The 19,043-nt window shown below is 35.2% G+C and overlaps 5 protein-coding genes across 6 annotated transcripts; 2 read left to right on the plus strand and 3 right to left on the minus strand.

Annotated features, from left to right (window-relative positions):
- The first annotated feature begins 829 nt into the window (after positions 1 to 829).
- LOC121793931 (auxin-responsive protein SAUR76-like) lies at positions 830 to 1,643 on the plus strand. The gene has a single exon (XM_042191953.1). It carries the CDS (start codon positions 915 to 917, stop codon positions 1,296 to 1,298), a length of 384 nt encoding a protein of 127 aa, XP_042047887.1. The 5' UTR covers positions 830 to 914; the 3' UTR covers positions 1,299 to 1,643.
- A 9,118-nt stretch (positions 1,644 to 10,761) lies between these two features.
- On the minus strand, positions 10,762 to 12,364 carry LOC121793555 (auxin-responsive protein SAUR50-like). 2 transcript variants are annotated; one of them, XM_042191584.1, is made up of 2 exons: positions 12,226 to 12,364; positions 10,762 to 11,440 (listed from the first exon to the last, which is right to left on the minus strand). In XM_042191584.1, exon 2 carries the CDS (start codon positions 11,368 to 11,370, stop codon positions 10,921 to 10,923), a length of 450 nt encoding a protein of 149 aa, XP_042047518.1. In that variant the 5' UTR covers positions 11,371 to 11,440; positions 12,226 to 12,364; the 3' UTR covers positions 10,762 to 10,920. The 2 variants fall into 2 exon arrangements, with proteins under 2 accessions (XP_042047518.1, XP_042047519.1); XM_042191585.1 differs by lacking the exon at positions 12,226 to 12,364 and adding an exon at positions 11,571 to 11,867.
- LOC121793556 lies at positions 12,005 to 13,772 on the minus strand. Its single transcript, XM_042191586.1, has 2 exons — positions 13,465 to 13,772; positions 12,005 to 12,398 (listed from the first exon to the last, which is right to left on the minus strand). Exons 1-2 carry the CDS (start codon positions 13,644 to 13,646, stop codon positions 12,263 to 12,265), a joined length of 318 nt encoding a protein of 105 aa, XP_042047520.1. The 5' UTR covers positions 13,647 to 13,772; the 3' UTR covers positions 12,005 to 12,262.
- Positions 13,773 to 13,933: 161 nt separating this feature from the next.
- On the plus strand, positions 13,934 to 15,978 carry LOC121796235 (peroxiredoxin Q, chloroplastic-like). Its single transcript, XM_042195023.1, has 4 exons — positions 13,934 to 14,303; positions 14,386 to 14,523; positions 15,123 to 15,212; positions 15,640 to 15,978. The coding sequence occupies exons 1-4, from the start codon at positions 14,106 to 14,108 to the stop codon at positions 15,856 to 15,858; spliced, it is 645 nt and encodes a 214-aa protein (XP_042050957.1). The 5' UTR covers positions 13,934 to 14,105; the 3' UTR covers positions 15,859 to 15,978.
- Positions 15,979 to 16,170: 192 nt separating this feature from the next.
- Positions 16,171 to 18,909, minus strand: LOC121796234 (probable flavin-containing monooxygenase 1). The gene is made up of 5 exons (XM_042195022.1): positions 18,450 to 18,909; positions 18,085 to 18,325; positions 17,048 to 17,226; positions 16,616 to 16,968; positions 16,171 to 16,545 (listed from the first exon to the last, which is right to left on the minus strand). The coding sequence occupies exons 1-5, from the start codon at positions 18,879 to 18,881 to the stop codon at positions 16,203 to 16,205; spliced, it is 1,548 nt and encodes a 515-aa protein (XP_042050956.1). The 5' UTR covers positions 18,882 to 18,909; the 3' UTR covers positions 16,171 to 16,202.
- Between the last annotated feature and the right edge of the window lie 134 nt (positions 18,910 to 19,043).

Here is a 19,043-nt window from a genome sequence, read left to right on the forward strand (position 1 = left end):
CAGTTACTTTTCTTTCTATTTCTTTTTTCTTTCTATTTCTTTATTATTTTACCAAATGCATATTAAAACTCATGTCGTCCTAAAAGATTCTATTTTTATAGGATGGATTGAGTAAGAGATGCCGAGGAGAATGTAAAAATAATAAGATACTAATAATGAAATATGCAATGTGTATCTTTATACATAAAAAAAATCAGATTTCCATTGCGAAAAATAAATAATAATGCAAATCTACGGGTCGCCCATTCGTTGACTATCAGAACGCTTCAGCATTGGGTACTCGTGATCATGACGATTGCGGATTGACTTTAACAGTTTCATCGTAGGTAAAAGTCTCTATAATTCACCCGAACAATAAGAAAATTCGTCAAAAATAAAATAAATTAAAATTACGGCCAAGAAAAATGGAGACTACAAAAGTGTGAATAATAAAGTGACAAGCGAACGTATTTATAGATAAAACACCAAAATTTCAGATTTAGAAAATAAATAATGAAGCAACGTCACAGGTCGCCCATTCGTGGAGCGACACAACTCGTGCTCCGGCATTGATCGCCCGTGCTCCCGGTGAAGCGGATGTCTCGAAATTTCGGACTGCGTAACTAACGGAAAGGAAATAAAACCAAATAAAATTCATCTATATATAATTTTTAAAAAAGGAATAAAAACAGGTGTTTAATCAGTCAAAAGGCGCCGATGGTTTTGCACGGAGCAGACCAGACCAGACCTGACCCGAAAAACCATGGGTCCGACCCTGTCTATACGGGCCCCACCCGTTTACCCATTTAATGCCCCATTTCTTCTCTTTCTCTGCTTCCCCTCTCCTTTATATACCGAAGCTTCCTTCCCATTTCTCAAACCCCTCAAAACCCCCAATTCTTCTCTCAGCGATCTCTCTCTCTCTGCATTCATCAATGGCGAAGGGAGGCAAGCTCACCAAAATCAAGTCCGTCCTGAAGAAGATGCAGTCCTTCAAGCTCGGCCGCGCCGGCGCCAGCTCGATCGCCGCCGCAAACACCTCCGACGACGACGAATCGTACTCAATCGCCGCCGCCACCGCCGACCTCCACGCCGTCTACGTAGGCAAATCGAGGCGGCGCTACCTCATCACCTCCGACGTCCTCGAAAATCCGCTCCTCCGCGAGCTCGTCGACCGGCGATCCTCCGGCGACGACAACGACGCGATGATCACCGTCGGCTGCGAGGTCGTCCTCTTCGAGCACCTCCTCTGGATGCTGGAGAATGCCGATCCTCAGCCGGAATCGCTCGATGAACTCGTCGAATTCTACGCCAGCTGAATTCGGCGGCGACGGCGACGGCGATTAATAATGGTAACTGAAATTGCCGGGGGAGGGGTGGGATCGGGTGTGGTCGCAGCAACATACATGTATTGGTATATAGCTGTATATTTTTCCCTTTTTTTATTTTCGGAAATTTCCTTTTTTGTCGAGCAGTGTTAATAAGGAGATGATTAGCGGTGTAGATTATATACATTGAAGAAAGAGAGTGAAAATTGACGGTGAAGATTAACCCATAATCTCGAATCAGTGGGATATTTGTGCTAATGTTTTTCAGTATTTGTAATTGCTGTTATTCATTCCTTTTCCCAAAGTGGATATTGAATTGATGAATTTGTAGTTCTATTGCTCTTTGCATTTTTATTTAAATTACAAAAGTTGAAAAATAATACAGTAAAAATGAATAATGCAAAAAATAAAACTGATTTTGGTAAACATGAGTTCCTTAAGGAGAAACTAAAATGTTACTACATGAATTAGTCTAAAAATGGGTGAATAATTAGGGAAAAGCCACGTTGGAAATGGGAAATTTTGTGGTGGAATTTGATATGATGTAGACTTGGTGAGAAAGGATGTATGATTAGAAATATTAAAAATAATAATTGAGGGAGGCCACAAAGGTTGGCTAAGTATAAATGAATGATAAGTATCATTGTCACTTGATCTGTTTATGTAATCAAGTCTCCAACTGATACAGTAGTGCATTTAATTACTTCTTCATTCATTATCAATTATTTTAATACAAATTTTATACTACAAAGTTAATAACGTAAGAAAAATACTACCAGTATAAAAAAATTTCAAATATTGTTATAAAAAATTAAATCACATATTTTAAAGAGAAAAACTTAAATACGGAGTAGTACTATATTATTACCGTTTACCCTATGTAATAAACATTTGCAATTAAGGCTTTAATACTTATAAAGTCTAAGGTGTATTGGTTTATTTAAAAAAAAAACAAGTCTAAGGTGTGTTCTTTATTTTTGTATATAATCTGCATTCATCTAAAGTCAGAAACTGACAAAGTCCAGAAAGAAAATAGCTATAGAAACTTAGTAGATATTGTTTCTAAATAAGGCTTGACATTTTGCAAAGTAAAATACATATTAATTATTATAACATTAACAAAGTTCAAAATATTCCAAATTCCGACTCGCCCAATGTATTAGCTATTAATAAAAAAAAGGTCGCATTACGTTAAGGAATTTCATTCCTTTGTAGTTTTGGAGTGATTCCAATGTCTCTATCATGAATATTATAAAGATGTATAGATTCATCAAAACCATTAAAAATCAAATAATTAACATTAAACATTGTACATTTTAGTTATTGTTTTCTTATGCAGTGATTTTAAACAGAACGTTTAATTTTATATTTGTGTTGATGTTGATTTCATTGTTTTTTGGTTTATATTTGGAAGTGGTTATGTATTGTTATTTTGTTGATCACTATATTTTTTTTATTCGAGTGTTTTGTAACATAAAAAAATTAAAATGGGTAGTATACCTTTTTTATTTGATATGTTCGGAAGATTGTTTTTTCTCGAGCAGTAAAGGATGATTATTATACAAAATCTCCCTCGAAACTATGAACTTTACGGGAATCGCTTTTTTGATTAGAAAATCTCAAATCATAAAGTAAGCGAAAGTGTCCGAACAGAACAACAACAAATGACAATACAACATACGACAACGCCTTAACTTATCAAGCCGCCAATAAAAGTAATTAGTTCTAAACAAAAAACATGAATCATAAATATTTAAGATCCGACAAAGAAACCACATACATGCAGAATAACGGCCATCCCAAGATTTTTCATTTGAACTTTTCCTAGTATATTAGTAGTATAAAACATAGTCAATCCTCATTATTGCACACAAAAAACATACTAAAGTAAAAAAATACATCTTTCCTAACTATTCCAAGTAAATATATAGTTAAAAAATGGTAAAGCACAAATCGCCAACAAATTTAGTCGCTTTCAACCTAAATTTATTCAACATTATGAAATAAACTACTGCACTTTGGCTTCTATTCTTCACTTTTGCCAGCACCATTTGGAACTATCTACCAATCAACTTTAATTAATAGTACATAATTTTATATTAAAGCCATCTTTAAATTTTGTTAATGTCAAGCACAAACAACGAGTCAAACAAACTAATGGATTATTTTATCAATGTGTTCGACTTAGGTTGGATTAGCATAAATTACGCAATTTTTTATACAGATAAAATAATGATTGGGTTGTTCAGATCAACCTTCTTGTTGTTGACACAACTTATTTTTGTTTATTAATTAGTTCTTTTATGCAAAAATTTTGTAATTAAATAATTTTGCTAAAGTTAAGTGGAAGACAAGAGATTTGTTAAGTAAACGCATTTGGTAACACTATTATCTGTAACGCGTTTCCTATCTGCCTTTCTCATCCCCACAAAAAAAGTTGTGGCATACCATTTTATTTAATTAGATAGGGAAAAAGTGGAACTAATTAATCAAATCCACATCTTTATTTTTTATAGTAAAATATGGTATCATCTGCTAAAGTATATAATGCGATTCATCTTCTTTTTGAAATCCTCAAATGATAGAGTAATGATGTAAATATTAATTAAAACAATAAAGTAGAAAATAGATAAATAGAAAAAAAAAATTAATTAAAGTATTATTAGTGAAAAATGAGATCACTTTATTGAAAAGAGAAATTTGTCAAAAATAAACGACGATTAATTTTATGAAGCCCTGAACACGAAAATAAACGACGATTAATTTGGATAGACGTTGGACGGAAAAGAAAGAAGTAAACTCTGTAGTTTGAATAATCGCATTGAGCCAAATCAAATATTGAATCTGTTTAAATTTTCAAAATTTTTTTATTAGCACGAATCAGATTTGAAGTTCACTCTGTTATTTATTGTTGAAAATGTTGGATGCCTTCTTAAGAAAAGTCAGAACAGCCAAGATGGCTTCAGTTTGATGTTACTTGTAACTTTCAAATGATGGTACAATTAAAGATAATTATGTTTAATTACTATTAATGCATGTTTAGTTACCGACATTATTGTGGCGCAGGAAACATATATTGGGCATGGGACAATGATATTTCAAGCAATAGGAGACTAATTGCTTAAGTAATAAGACATATTACCCAATTAATTAATGTCTTCATATTTCAGACAGTGCCTAAACACTTGTCTTATATGTGTCACACTTATAAATTGGTCCTTCATTGATACTGTATACTTAGAGCCCAAACAATGGGTGCTTTTGACCTTATTAGTAGTTTTCGACTAAGAGCATCTCCAATGGCGGACGTCCGGTCGGACTTTCGCGACGGGCGACCGAGACGTCCGCCATTGTAACACATACAGTCGGATACAGACGTCCCGTATGGACGTCGGATGTCCTCGGATATCCGCGCGCCGGGCGGGTGGACGTCCGCCGCGGACGTCCGAGTTATAATTTTTTTTATAAAAAAACTCTATATATACGGCTCGTTGAACTTCATTTCCGTAAATGTAAAGCGCTTTATTTGTGAATTTGTGATTTTTTTTATTGCGGAAGTCCTCGTGGGAAGGGCGATGGGAAGGACAGATTGTGCAGGGGAAGTCCTAGTGACGTGTCAGTGGGATGAGAAGTCCTAGTGACGTGGCAAGAGGTGTTTTTGGGAAGTCCTAGTGGATGTCCGAGTGGGACATCCGTGCATTGGAGATGCTCTAATGTAACAAATGACTCATTTAAATTTTCTAAAATTATCGACTAATATAATTCATAATTGTTTAGTTATTGCTCTTTTTTTTTGAGTTTTCCGTTTCTTGGTATTTGTGACTATCGTTGAGACTAATTTTGTTGATGCACAAATGTCTCGCTATTCGTCTCTTTTTTCTATTATTGTGGTGGTGAAGTTTAATATTGTTTTTTTTAGATTTAATTTGTTGTTGTTTTAGATTTATAGTTGTTGTCACAATTTTTTTTCTGCCTTTTAGTCGTTACTTTTCTTTATTTTAGATTCGTAATATGATTATGTCTTTTTTTTAAAAAAAATTGTAGACTTTCTATTGTGTATATTCGTAAACTTTTGCTCACCGTTTTGTTGACTGTAAATTTTATTTTAGCAGAAAAAGATAATAGAATGATATAGTTTTTTTTTAATTAATGTACGAATAATTGAATTGCTTTTTCTTAGCAACCACCTATTCACGAATTCCGCCGACATAATGAGTTAGTCAATTAACTTATCTTAGTCTGTATATAGATAACATATTTTACATTATTTGCTAAATTCTAACAATTATTAAGAAACTTTTATAAAAATAATCACACTTAGCTCTTTCATCTGGAGTATAAAAAATGATTCTTTAAATAATTGAAATTTGGCTTTATTTACTCCACCAAGATTTTATAGTAATAACGGCGCAAGTTTATAACTAAATTTAAATTTACAAACATCGCATCACAAGATTCCAGAGTCAATGTTCTAGAATAGCCAACATTCCTTAGTTAACGACCTGCAAAAAAAAATATTTAAATTATTTCATTTGTCCAATATCAATAATCTTAAACAAAAATGAACCTAATTTGATTTTTTTTAGCTGGTTTGATTTGTTATATGTATTTGTTTTTCACTTTTAATTTACGCTGTAATCTACATATTAATTTAAGTTAAAAAAATATTTCATTTTACCAACATGCTATCTAACTAGCTTTAAATATAGTAAGTTATTTTTCCTTTTTTTTTATATTAATTCGAAAGACTACATTCTATATCATCTCAATTTTATTAAATATCCAACCAAAATTTACAATCCTTTAATTAAAATCTAAAACCTAGGTGGCTTCTACCAAATTTCTTCCTATTTTTCTCATTACTAATTTTGTGCAACATGTTTCTTTCTTTCAAAATCTAAAAAAATCATAGTGGTGCAACATACATACAATCTTATTTTAATGTGTTCATTGATGCTATTTTTGGTTATGCTTTAATCGCAGTGCCCCACAACTAATTTGGCATTTTGTTTATGTGCATGTGTAGTTAGTGATGTTGGCATGTATCTTGTCTATTATTAGAATTTTTTTTATTGTTGCTAATGCTATTAGCGTGCCACTCGTATGTTATTAAGTAACTTTTTTTGTTATTTATGACACCCAACCAATCACTTTTTTGTGGTTGTAACCATTTTTTCAACTATAAAAAAATTCTTCTCTTTCCAAAGGGAAAATTGGAGTTATGGCAATTAGCTATCAAAAAAGGCTGAAGGGAAAAGACAAACGAATAGTATGAAGAAGACAAGCGCAATTTTCGGCCTTCTGAATTCGAGATGAATAATCATATCCCTATTTACTTTTTATTTATTTATTTATTTATTTATGTTTGTATGGCTCCATCCCCTTTTTTATAGCATCTTTTAATATTTTTCTTATCGTAGTAATAAATAATGGTTTCCCATTTTAGCTGTTATCACAACAATTTGAATTCTCGATTTATTGATTGAAGAAAAAAAAAGTCTTGCTAACAAAGTTGTTTTTCATTGTCTTATTTTCCATTTAATTCGCGGCCAACATTTCTCCCTAATTCATATATTATCTCAAATTTAATTAGGATTTATTCACTACTTTTTAAAGTTTTAGAGATTTATAAACTGATTATAGTAATTCATGCAATAACAAGCTAGTATATACTAAACCAAATTTAAAATATGACCCATATTTAAGTGATAGTAATTGAATCCAAAACTTCTTACTACATGGAGAATTTGATTTATTTACAAGTGTTTTATTTTTGAATATTTTATAATACTAAGTCTTGATACATTCTCTATTGTCACATAAAATGTAAATTCATCCAAAACTGTTTTCCCACTTACATTTAATATTTCAACAGAGATGACAACTATGCATTTGTGTTTAACACTCTGAATCTGACCAAGATTTAGAAATTAGGGGTATTCTATTTTTTTGATTTACGAATTATTGTTTCTTAAAAGAAATAGGCTCGTGGCATATTTTTTTGGGTGGAGAAAAAGTTTCAGTAATTATAAACTTTTGTTTGGTTCAACTGTATTCTTAAATCTCCTTTATTGGCTCAATTGTGTGTGTGTGTTTATTTATAAAATGAAAAATATTAAAAAGAAAGCATCAATATATATATATATATATATATATATATAGGATTGTGATCAAGATAGAACCATTCTTAAACGTAGAACAAATGCCAAACGGATATATATATATATATATATAGGTAATTAGGTATAATGTAACTAAAAGTATAGTCCACCTTAATTAAATGTCACCTCACACCATTTGATGGGCTTTATCGCAAGAACCAAATTTAGACACTATTTATTGAGCTGTCTTCGTTTGTCACACTTAGGGTTGAGAAGTTGGTGACACAAGTTTTTAGTGTATACTTCCATAATTTGAAATTGTAATTTCAATATCAATTCGACTTCGATTTGGAGCTAAACTTGTATCGATAAAAGGATGCGATATGAGCAAAGCATTTGAGTAGGTTCGGGTTACACATTCAGATTTATGAGAGAATATAACTTCGGACCGATCAGAAATATATAAAAATTCGCATTTAAAAATAAAATCTTTTATAAATAAATCTGTATCGAAACCATAAAATTCGAAATATCTGAAAATCTAAAATATTTGGAGTATTTTTTAGTAATTTTTATATATATATATTAAGTTAAAAATATTTAAATAACACATTATTTTAAAAATTATATTTATATTGAATACTATTATTCAAATTTTTTATTTTAAGAAAAAGTAATCCGAATCGAACAAAATATTTGAATCATGAAGAAAAAAATATAATCCGATCCGAATCCAAACCAGGTTATATATTTTTATTTTATTTCGTTCGATTATTCTAATTATGAATATTTTGCTCACTAAAATGTAGGTAGAAGAGTGCCCTTGATGCCTCCACATGCACCTTCTATTAATAGATTTCATGTTTTTTAACACAAAAACACAACACACCTAACACACACTTGCTAGTTGGCACTATAATTCTCCATCTTTTACAAATCCATAATTAAATACACTAGAAAATGATCGATGTTTGTTCACAACAAAGTTGCATAATATTAACTGATTACGTGCAATTTTGTGACTACAAATAGCGGACTGTTACTTAATTGATTTAGACAATATTTTCCATAAACTAAAATGCATTCGATCAAAAGAATGGTAAGCTCGAAAGTTCAATAATACGACAAATCCACCAAAAATAACAACTCTTACTAACATCAAACGGAAAAAACAACAACACAACTTCTAACACGAACTATTTTTCTTCGCCCCTAATTATTGGGCAGATTGAAATTTTACTAGTTCGACCCTGGGCCAGGCCAAAGTGATCCGTGTTTTCAAGGCAAGCCGACACTCTGGCTTGGCCCAAACAACTTTTGATAGTTTGAATCGGATGTAAAAGAAGGGTTCTCGGACCATTTTTGACATCTCTAACTATTCGAAAACGAGCATAAGATACTTCGATTATTAAATTGATAGATAAACGAAAATCAAAAGTGGGCCATATAGTAGGGCCGTAGCCAACAGGAAGGAAATAATCTGGTTTCGGCCCACAAAATATAAAGGGACCATATGAATATGATATATCGTTGAGGTGCAATTTGCTGGTCTACTTGCAACTTAATTACATATGTTGTACAATAAATAATTTGATTATCAATATATAGATAGATATTGCTGTCTCTCCATATCATCAAGTCAATAACACCATCAATTCTTGAAAGGACATGTATTAGCATATTTAATTTTTGATGGAAAAGGGTCAAAATTGGCGAATAATTAACATAGTAGCATCAACAAAGTCGATAAAATCGATCAATAAAATCTATTTGGATTAAAGTTTCTATTTTGACCACTTACATAATGTAGACCCTTTTGTTGGATATTTTCTTTAGAATATGAAAGCGATCATAATTGTTGCATGAAGAAACTAAATCACCAATATATTCTTGACATTTTCTCATTTCTGTCTCTTCAAGAATTATTTCCACAACAAGTCAAATTAACTTTGAGAATTATTTTGCTTCGTTTATTGCTTTTCGTTGTGTTCGTTAAATAGGTCTTATATTCCATAAAGTCAAACAATTTCTTAAAATATATGCCGAATCAAAATGACTCTTTAAATGATGGACGGAGGGAGTACTATTTACAGATCAGTTTTATGACTTAGCATCTTTCACTAAGCTTTAGATTACTTTTTTTTTCTTGAATCCATTAACTAAATTAGAGATAATTAAGAAAAGAAAATGATGATGCTCTTGAATTTGAGTGTCTCAAAAGGTGACTAAATTCCAAAGTAAACAAGAAACATGTCATGTGATTGAATACCCAATTTCTGTGGGCTGTTATTTGAGATGATAAATCTCTGACTGGTCTGAGAGAATAGAAATAGATAGTGTACTTCCATACAAAATTAACCTCTTTCACTTTTCTCTCTCTACATTTATAGTGCATAATTAATCCATATATCTGCAAGAGAAAGATGAGGCATAGACAAGAAAATGCATGTGCTTTCACCGTCTGTTTAGGGATATGTATATTCCTTCTTCTTCCTCCTTATCTCATAATCATCACTCACCATTCCATTTCAAGACCAACATCTTTAATTAATATTTTTATGCCAAAATGATAAAAGATGTTCGTTTTGATTTTAATAATTTATTTGATTGAAAGTGCACTTTATGATTAATATGAAGACTTATACTAAAAATATGATGTTTATAGATTCCTTGTCAAATTGGTAGTAAAGCATATCACTAAACAAATTCAATGTATGATATTAGAGATAGAAATGTTAAAGATCTTGAGTATAATAGTAACATGGATGTGTTTTTTTTCTTTATTACTAATTTCCAATTTTATTTTATTATATTTCAAAGATATGCCATGAAATATTAGACCTGATCAATTATGAAGCTGGACTAAAGTGATCATTCGCTCGGGCCCAGCCCAAATATCTCTAGTAAAAGTTAGGCCCGCTTGATTTACGGCCCGACCAAGCCCTTGAATCTCAATTCAAAGATCAATTCTTACCAACTTAATCAAATGTTTTATTTGCATAATTCGTTGATAACTCGGTTTAATTTCACTCTAATTTTTCCATTGGATGGTTATTTATGAACCTCAAATCCTATCAATCCGTACAATCTTATCTATCTCATCCATCAAACTGTCAAAGTATGATACCAAAAAAGTTATACTAAGATAATAACGCACAATTTACCGGCCAAAAAACAATGAAATTGTTGAGTTCTATGCACGTAGTCAAGTTCGAATCCAAACACTCGATCCGAACATGTACTGATGAAATAAAACACGATTATGAAATGGGCAATGATTAGTGTTCAGTCTAAAAATGCTTTGTTCATTAGAATATAAGACAAGTAGTAAGAATGTAAGATGTAACGATCAACCAACATATACACAAACTTCCTAAAATTCATTCCATATCACAAAGATTAAGTTTGCACCTAACATATTTCATTGATCAAATCAAAATATTGAGTCACTAAACAATATCAAATTCCAAAATGAAGAACAAATTAAGTTAAGAAATATCAACCTTTAATCATCAATCCTTATCATCCTGATCCTTCCTGTGATTCTCCATACACTGCAGGAGATACTTGAACGTCTCGATCTCACACGGGATAGTCAGCCCGCCACTGTGATCGAACCCGAACTCCTCCTCCGCCTTCTCCAGCAGCACCTTGAACAGGGGGTCCCTAAGGTAGCTAGTCGGGATGATGAACCTCCGAAGCTCAGGGCCAACGTACACAGCAAGGTAGCCTCTCGGGACATCCACGGGCGGGTCAGGGCTCTGGCACCCGTCCTCATCTGACTCGGCGTACGAGTTCGAAGTCCTCAGCCTCCTCGTAACCGCAGGCGAGATCCCGTGATGCGTAGGGGGGCTGCAGCCCCCCTTAGAGCCGATTGTGGCGGTCTGCCATTTCTGGAGGAACCTCTTGAGGCTCACAATCTGCGCGATGCCCGTCGCCTTGCTTTCCCCGTCGTTGTCCATTGATCTAAGCTTTAACTTTGGCTTTTACCACAGAAATGATGAATCTTTCTCTCATCAGATCATGCTTCCACTGCAAATCATCACATAAAAAGCAAATCAAAATCAGATTAATGCAAAGCTAAGACAGCTAATCAAATGATTGCTGATGAATCAAACAAATCTGCAGAATCAAGATTGCTTTTTTTGATCATATACACTACCTCTGTGTGCTGTAGTTTTATATAATTCTTTCAATAATGATTGCATGTGATTGCAGCTAAGGCCTTCACATGGCGAAGGATGTGAAAAAACATAATTAAATAACAGAGGCATGATTATTACAAAGCATCACGCCGCCTCTTCCTTTCTCCTTCTGTAAAGTCAAAAGCGGGCTAATATAAATTCAAGTTTAATATAGACATTTTATCGAACAGTTTATGTCCATAGTAATGTTTGTCAATAGAATCTCAAAATTACTCGGTATAATTAGAATTATTTGAGTTCGTGTAGTTTTAAATTGGTGTTTGATTCCAAACAAAATCTGGAAACAGATTTGAATGCAGCATTTCTCGCAGGAGCCACATGCAATCTATATTTGGAATTTAGGATTAATCAAAAATCAAACTAATAAACTATCACGTGCGTGAAGAGGAGATCGGATTAATGACACGTTATTAAATTAATAAAGTATTTATATGAAAGGGGATGTAGCTCAAATGGTAGAGTGCGAGAGGCACGGGGTTCGATCCCCCGCATCTAGAATAGCAGTCAGTATTTGTTTTCCAGAAAAGTGTAAACATTCAGCGATTTTCTAGCAATCTGTATGTATCTGGCGAAAGAATTCGGAAAGTCTTCTTATATTCCTATTTGGAGTACCTCAAGCAATTTTTGGTTATCCTTATCCCGACCTACTTCAGTCATCTTTCAGCCTTCTGAGAATTCTCGAGGCCCAGCGCTTGACACGTCGCTTCAGAGTGTAGCCAATAAACACTCCAGCAACAAAGCAAAATGCACAAAGCTTTGAGCAAGTCCCTACTGATATAAATTGCCTGCGTAACACAATTCATCAGAAAAAGAACAAGAAAAAAGGAAAACAAAATCAAGTGCTCTGGACTTGAACTTTCAGATGAGACTATTCACACATGAAAAAATGCAATATTTGGTATACTATATACACATTTAGTCACCCTTTTCAGGGAGATTGTTTGGTTTGACTAATTAGTAAAGCTGGGAAAGCAATCTTAAATATAACACGAGAAAAACGAAAGGGAAAAAAGCAACAAAATCCACGATGAAAAAAGCAGCTCCAAATTCATAACAAGATACCGTAGTTATCTCGATCAAGAAAACTAAAATTGTATATTAACATCATGACGGAGTCATTTCACTAGTAACCATGAGGACCTGTTGTTTTAGAGGGCCGAATGGCAGTCAAATTCATATATGCAAGCTGACAAGCTGTCCAAAGTAAATGACTTATGGTAGTCTTGATTCTTTCTATTCTAGTCGCAAGGCTCGATTTTCCTTGACACTCCATCTCCACATTTCCAACTTACAAGACAAGTATGCTGGATCACACTAAGTGAAGGTGACTATACACGAAACCGCACAAGTGCTTAACAAGCGCCCTAAATTTTTAACCGCTCATGTATAATTTCCTTTAAACTAGCAACTCAATCCTGCAGTTCTCTAAGCTGCATAATTTCCTGCCAATTAGTTAATCAATCTGGCAATTCAATTCTCTGATCTGCAACAAGACTAAATTCGTGATACACTAAGAGTGCGAAAATCCAATCAACATACCTCGACTACAATAATTTAAACAAGGTGGAAGCTTAATCACGTCCTCAGTGGCTAAAATTAAACACTACCATACCTAGTGAATTGATACCACGATGTGATCAAACCATCCCCATACCCTCATATCCCCCAAATCGAAATGCAATTGAACTACAGACAGCCATAATTACAAAAACGGCCACAAACTTGTCGTTTTGCAAGCTAAAGACAGACAAATCAGAAGAGAAACTATATACACAATCAGATATATGAGCAAAGATTTTTGGCATCTACAAGACCTCTAACGCAAGGGAAAAGATAAGAACATGGATGTACCTTGAGGAGCGGGTGACCAACCGGCCAGACTGGTCAACAGATAACGCTGCCACCGATGAAGAAGAAAGAGAAGAGTTAAGAGGTTTAGCTTTCTCCAAAGAAGAGGCGTAGGTGTTGAATTTCTCCGCCGATTCTTGCACCTGTGATACCGCACTGCTGTATGCCTTCTGCAATCCTTCCATCTTCTTAGTCAAATTCGATCTCTTCAGTTTCACAATTGGGGATTTTGAATGTCAGGGTTTAGGGTTTGTATGTTTTTATCAGTCTTATTATTCGGGAAAAAGCTGTAGACTGTAGTATTGCTCGAAAAGAAAAGTCTTAAATTTTAATACTATCATTCTACTATCAATTACTTTCATAAAAATAAAAACTTTGAATAAATAAATAAAAAATTGACATTTATCACTATAATTTAAACCTGTGCACTCTAGAAGTGAAGACGAGCCTAGACTAGAGCATTAAAACGGTGGGATACAAATTGTCCACGCTGTCTTCATCAATCCTTTCACCAACTTCATCTATGGCCTATGCCTTATCTTTTTCTTCAATTCTTAACCAATTCTTGTTAAATTTTTAAAATTAAATTAGTTCTTGCAGCTCTGCTGAAGAATAGGAGAGAGAAGGCTCTGCATTGCTTCAAAATGGCTTCAATTTCTCTGCACACAGCTCACTCCTTCCCTTCTTCACTCCACACTCAAACCCCAAAACCAACACTCTCTCACAATCTCCCCATTCTCTCAAAATCTTCACAGTCCCAATTCCATGGCCTCAAGCTCTCTAATTCGTCCCACCTCTCTATCCCATCTCCTGTTTCTGCCAAATCCGCCATTGTCGCCAAGGTACATACACCAAGATTGCATAATTTGGTTTGGAATATGTAGTGGAATTTTGTTTTTTGATGGGAAAATGTGATATGTATAGGTGTCAGAAGGGACACAAGCACCATCATTTACATTGAAAGATCAAAATGGGAGGAGTGTGAGCCTCTCCAAATTCAAAGGCAAGCCTGTGGTTGTCTATTTCTACCCTGCTGATGAAACCCCTGGCTGCACTAAGCAGGTACCATTGTGTGTGTGTGTGTGTTGTTAATGTGATTTGTAGTATGTTGTTTGAGAGTAGTCCAACTAAACTTGTGATGAAAATGGCACTTAGGTGCTTGGTGTTTTTCTATGTTTTAGCTCAAGAATTCATGTTTACCTTTTGGAATCAAGTTGCAATTATAGAGTTTGAAAATGAAGCATGGCAGTGCCTTGTATTCATGAATTGTATGTTGGAAAATCGAATTGAAATGCGGAAAAGTAAATGTTGGATTGAAAGAATCTTGAAGGGCTTGGGACCGAATTGTATTAGCTTGGTTGATTTGAAAATATTACACATATCTTCTTTTATATGAGAATGCTGATTGTTATCTATCCTATAATGAGAAGGCATATTGTCTTGGTTAAGTGCAAGTCTAGTTCCGGAAAGTTGACTCTTTCCACAATAAGATGATCTTGTAGTTTTGTCTTCATCTTTGATACCTGCCTTGTATCTTCTAGCATTTCATCTGTTTTAGTTTTTAAAATCATTTGAGAAATTGCTTAGTTAGTAGTAAATCTGTTGTGCATACATGATTCTTACAGAATATTATACTTGTTGATGTTTTCACATGTTTGCAGGCGTGTGCTTTCAGAGACTCGTACGAAAAATTCAAGAAAGCAGGAGCCGAGGTTATTGGGATCAGTGGTGATGATACCTCATCGCACAAGGTATAAGAGACTAACTTTGTTGCTTCTGGTTTGTCATTGTAAATTTCATCCGCCTTTGAACTGAAAAATATCGTTTGATCCATTTTCAAAGCCTCGTAAGCTCTTACTCGATAGATTTTCTTCAGTTATATGGTGGTAACTTACTAAATACGAATACCATCTGATGAATGAAAATATTTAAAGATCTAGATAGCTTAGTTTACAATCTTGATTCCTGCGTTTATTCAGGAGAGTGATTTCGTTTTCTTCAAAACATTTCCTAGTTACACTCTCTTCTTTTGACCATAGGTCTCACTTTAGAGCTCAATAGTCTCATCTCAGCTAGCTTCGTGTTACTTTCTCTGCCACTGTCGAAAGACAATATAGCATATACAGAGAACCTTGTAATGGGAACTGACCTAATTCATGTTTCGTGTTGTTGTGCAAGGCCTTTGCGGAGAAATACAAACTCCCGTTCACCCTACTCAGTGACGAGGGCAACAAGGTCAGAAAAGACTGGGGCGTCCCATCCGACCTCTTTGGCGCGCTTCCTGGAAGGCAGACCTACGTCCTCGACAACAATGGAGTATGTCGCCTTGTCTACAACAATCAGTTCCAACCCGAGAAGCACATCGATGAGACCTTGAAGTTTCTTAAAAGCGTCTGAAAACGACCCGTATCCACCTTCTCAACATCTTCCTCTGTGGAAATTTATGCCTACTTTTCTAGAGAATATGATGCTGATGTATCACTGTTACTACATCTATTGAAAAGGGAACCTTGTCTTTTTCTCGTGTTTTGTATCTTTTGATTTGATTTGGTAAAATAAAACTTACTACATGATCATAGAAAAATATGATAAATAACATTTTATTGATTTGAAATTACATTATTTGATCTACCTTCACTACATCTTATTTTCCATGTGTAAAAAGAAATTGAACAGCATACAATAGTTAGTACTTAGAAAGAAAAATGGATGTGACATATTTATATATCAAGATTTGATTTTTATTTCTCCTTTTCATAGTCTTGGCTGCTGTAAGGGCTGAAGATCTCTGCAATCCAGTTCTTCTTCCTGTAAGAACTCCACCCCATCTCTTCGCAGATCTCGTCGCTGTGGTTGATGCTGAAGGTCGAGATGCAGCTCCGTTTGTAGAACCGAGTCGTCCTCTTCATGATCTCCATCTCCTCCGTCGTCTGCTTCAGCATCCTCTCCACGCCCGGGAGCTTGAACTGCTCGTCCACCAGCTGCGACAGCCACTTGCACCGTATCTCAGCTGTGTGCAGATTCGACACGCTCTCGATGTAGCCTACGAACGCCATGTTCGGAATCAGAGGGTTGATTGTTCCTCTGCAAGAATCAACGGTGAATATCTCTTTCAATCTATCTACCAAGAATGGCCTAAGACAGTGACATTTACCTGTACAATGGCATCATGCCAGAAGAGAACTCGAGGAGGCAGCGAAAAGGGTCCGGGACAATCGCCTTCAGCTTCCTCTTCCCGTCAAAACCAGTAGCGAGAACGACCACGTCAGCATCCAGCCTCGTCCCGTCCTCGAACTCGACACCCCCCTCCCAAAACCACCACTTCGCGGCCGACCTCTTGATGACAATGCTGCCCTTGTCGGCCTCCGAGAAGAAGTTCTCGGGGAGGATGGCCATCTGGCAAGAGGCGTAGTCCTCCTCGAAAGGGTGCTCGGGTTTCAACCCGTACTTCTCCAACGGGAGCTTCCACGTCAAGTAGGATTCGACGGTCTTCGACACGGCCCTCCTCTGCAATCAAGGCATCCATCAACATCAAATCATAACAAAATGAAGCTCAAGATTATGAAGAATCATATAGAATTATTACCACTGGAGAGAGCATGTGGCAAAGGAGGGATCTGAGAAATCCTTGATTTGGGCGTTCATGTAAGAACTGAGATGCCCTTGTTGAATAGAACATGTAAAAAGGCAAACCCCAAACTGAGTAATGTGGAACTGTCCAATGCAGAGATCTCACCACCATGGTGCAGGGCTGCCCGTCCGGTCCTATAGCAGCACCACGAAAAAAATTAGTCCGAGATTAATTTTGTCACGAAGGAAGGCCACATAAGCAGGGGCGAACGCAAAAAAATATTCTGGTAGAGAGTACATATTCTAAATTTCAAGACGATGGTTTTCATATGATTTTTTGTGATAAAAGACACATTTGCACAACGTTTCACGCAAAGTATAAACAATTTGGCAATATTTTAAGAACGAGAAAACAACTTTTTTAGCACCTCATTCATTGGCTCGATATGTGTCTGTCAATGTTCAGAACGTCAAGACTAATCCTACATGGCATTGTTGCCGAATTATGTACCGGTCGAATAATATTTATAAGATCTAATCTTATCTAATCTATCAAACCGAACACGAGGTAAAAAAATATGACCCATCATTGTCCGATATTTAATTGAAAGAATGAGAATTTGAGTGCTTTTTGTTTGGCTCTATTTTTTCTACAAATAAGCAGCCTGCATTTAACTAATATTCAACCAAGAATTAATAAAAAATAAAACTAGTACAACATATCCCTATTTAATTTTGTTGGTGAAACAACATTAAATGATTCAAATATCGTTACATGTGGGAGTGAGGGTGTGAAACAAGAAGAAAGATTCTGAGACTTTGAATTCAATTTCTAAAATAATCCCAAAATGGCAAAGTTGACTCATCGAATCATTCGACATTACTTAAAAAAACATATAAATATATAATGTTTCTCATTATTATAAACTTGAAATCAAATTAATTAAAACAAATACCAAGTCCAAGTTTGTGCGTCCACATTACTTAAAAAATTCCATGCAGCATCAAATATTAATCCACAAATCTGACTTAGGAAATTTCCCAAAAAAATACCTTGATTCGCTTCTGCACATTCGACAGCCAAATCAATGGCCGATTTTTTGTAGCCGAAGACGACGACCTTCTTCCCCTTCATCAGCTCAGTCGATTCGGTCTCGTTGAGTTTGCAGTAGTCGATAGTATGCATAACTCTCCCCTTAAAAATTTCCGGGCCTTTGTTTCCCGGGAATTTAGGGATCGCCGGCACGTCACCGTACTTTCCGGTGCAGATCACGAGAAACTCGAACGAATACCACTACATAAACCAATTTATATAATTATAATAAAATATTATTATATTACGTGTTTTTTGTTAATTTCTGCTGCGTATCATTTTATATAAAAAAACATGCATGCATAATTGATAAACAATTAATAACCTTAATAATATTCTCCGAATCCTCGGCCCGGACCCCGACTTCCCAGACAGGGTGGCCGGGGAGGAGGGTCCCGTATTGGGCTGATTTATCGTCGTTTCCTCGGCCGACGAAGCGGAGCTCGACGACCTTGGAGTGGAACTTGACGAACTTGAGGATGTCGAAGTGGGCAGCGTACGAGTGCAAGTAATCCAAGACCTGTTGGGCAGAGGGGAAGCTCGTGTTGTCCCTATGAGTCCACGGGAAATCCGAGAACTCATAGTCGCAGCGAGGGGTTTGGAGTTTAGTTGATTTGTACGAACTGTGCCTCCAAACCCCTCCAATAGAGCCGGTGGCTTCAAAAACCACCGGCTCATATTTGGCCATCTGCTTAGCGGCCGCGAGGCCGCTAATGCCGCCGCCGATGATGCCAATTTTGTGGGACTCGATTGCCATATTGGTGAAATGAGAGAGCAAGATTTGTTTTTTTTTTGGTTTAGAGGCTTTTGAGATTATGAGTTTTAAGCATGTGTTTGGTTTAGTATTTATAGAGAAATTTTGTGATAATTGCATGGGATGGTTCGTGAAATTTTCTTGGGATATTAAACCGGCTCGAAC

The sequence above is a fragment of the Salvia splendens genome, chromosome 3 (genome assembly GCF_004379255.2).
Source record: "Salvia splendens isolate huo1 chromosome 3, SspV2, whole genome shotgun sequence".
NCBI classification, from domain to species: Eukaryota; Viridiplantae; Streptophyta; class Magnoliopsida; order Lamiales; family Lamiaceae; genus Salvia; species Salvia splendens.

Coding starts and splice junctions, on each gene's coding strand:
- LOC121793931 (XM_042191953.1), top strand. CDS start 915: ATGGCGAAGGGAGGCAAGCTCACCAAAATCAAGTCCGTCCTGAAGAAG.
- LOC121793555 (XM_042191584.1), bottom strand. CDS start 11,370: ATGGACAACGACGGGGAAAGCAAGGCGACGGGCATCGCGCAGATTGTG.
- LOC121793556 (XM_042191586.1), bottom strand. CDS start 13,646: ATGGAAGGATTGCAGAAGGCATACAGCAGTGCGGTATCACAGGTGCAA. Junction 12,399..13,464: donor TTGGTCACCCGCTCCTCAAG/GTACATCCATGT, acceptor TGTGTTACGCAG/GCAATTTATATCAGTAGGGA.
- LOC121796235 (XM_042195023.1), top strand. CDS start 14,106: ATGGCTTCAATTTCTCTGCACACAGCTCACTCCTTCCCTTCTTCACTC. Junction 14,304..14,385: donor AATCCGCCATTGTCGCCAAG/GTACATACACCA, acceptor TGATATGTATAG/GTGTCAGAAGGGACACAAGC. Junction 14,524..15,122: donor CCCCTGGCTGCACTAAGCAG/GTACCATTGTGT, acceptor ACATGTTTGCAG/GCGTGTGCTTTCAGAGACTC.
- LOC121796234 (XM_042195022.1), bottom strand. CDS start 18,881: ATGGCAATCGAGTCCCACAAAATTGGCATCATCGGCGGCGGCATTAGC. Junction 18,326..18,449: donor ATTCGGAGAATATTATTAAG/GTTATTAATTGT, acceptor TGGTTTATGTAG/TGGTATTCGTTCGAGTTTCT. Junction 16,546..16,615: donor GGCATGATGCCATTGTACAG/GTAAATGTCACT, acceptor TGATTCTTGCAG/AGGAACAATCAACCCTCTGA.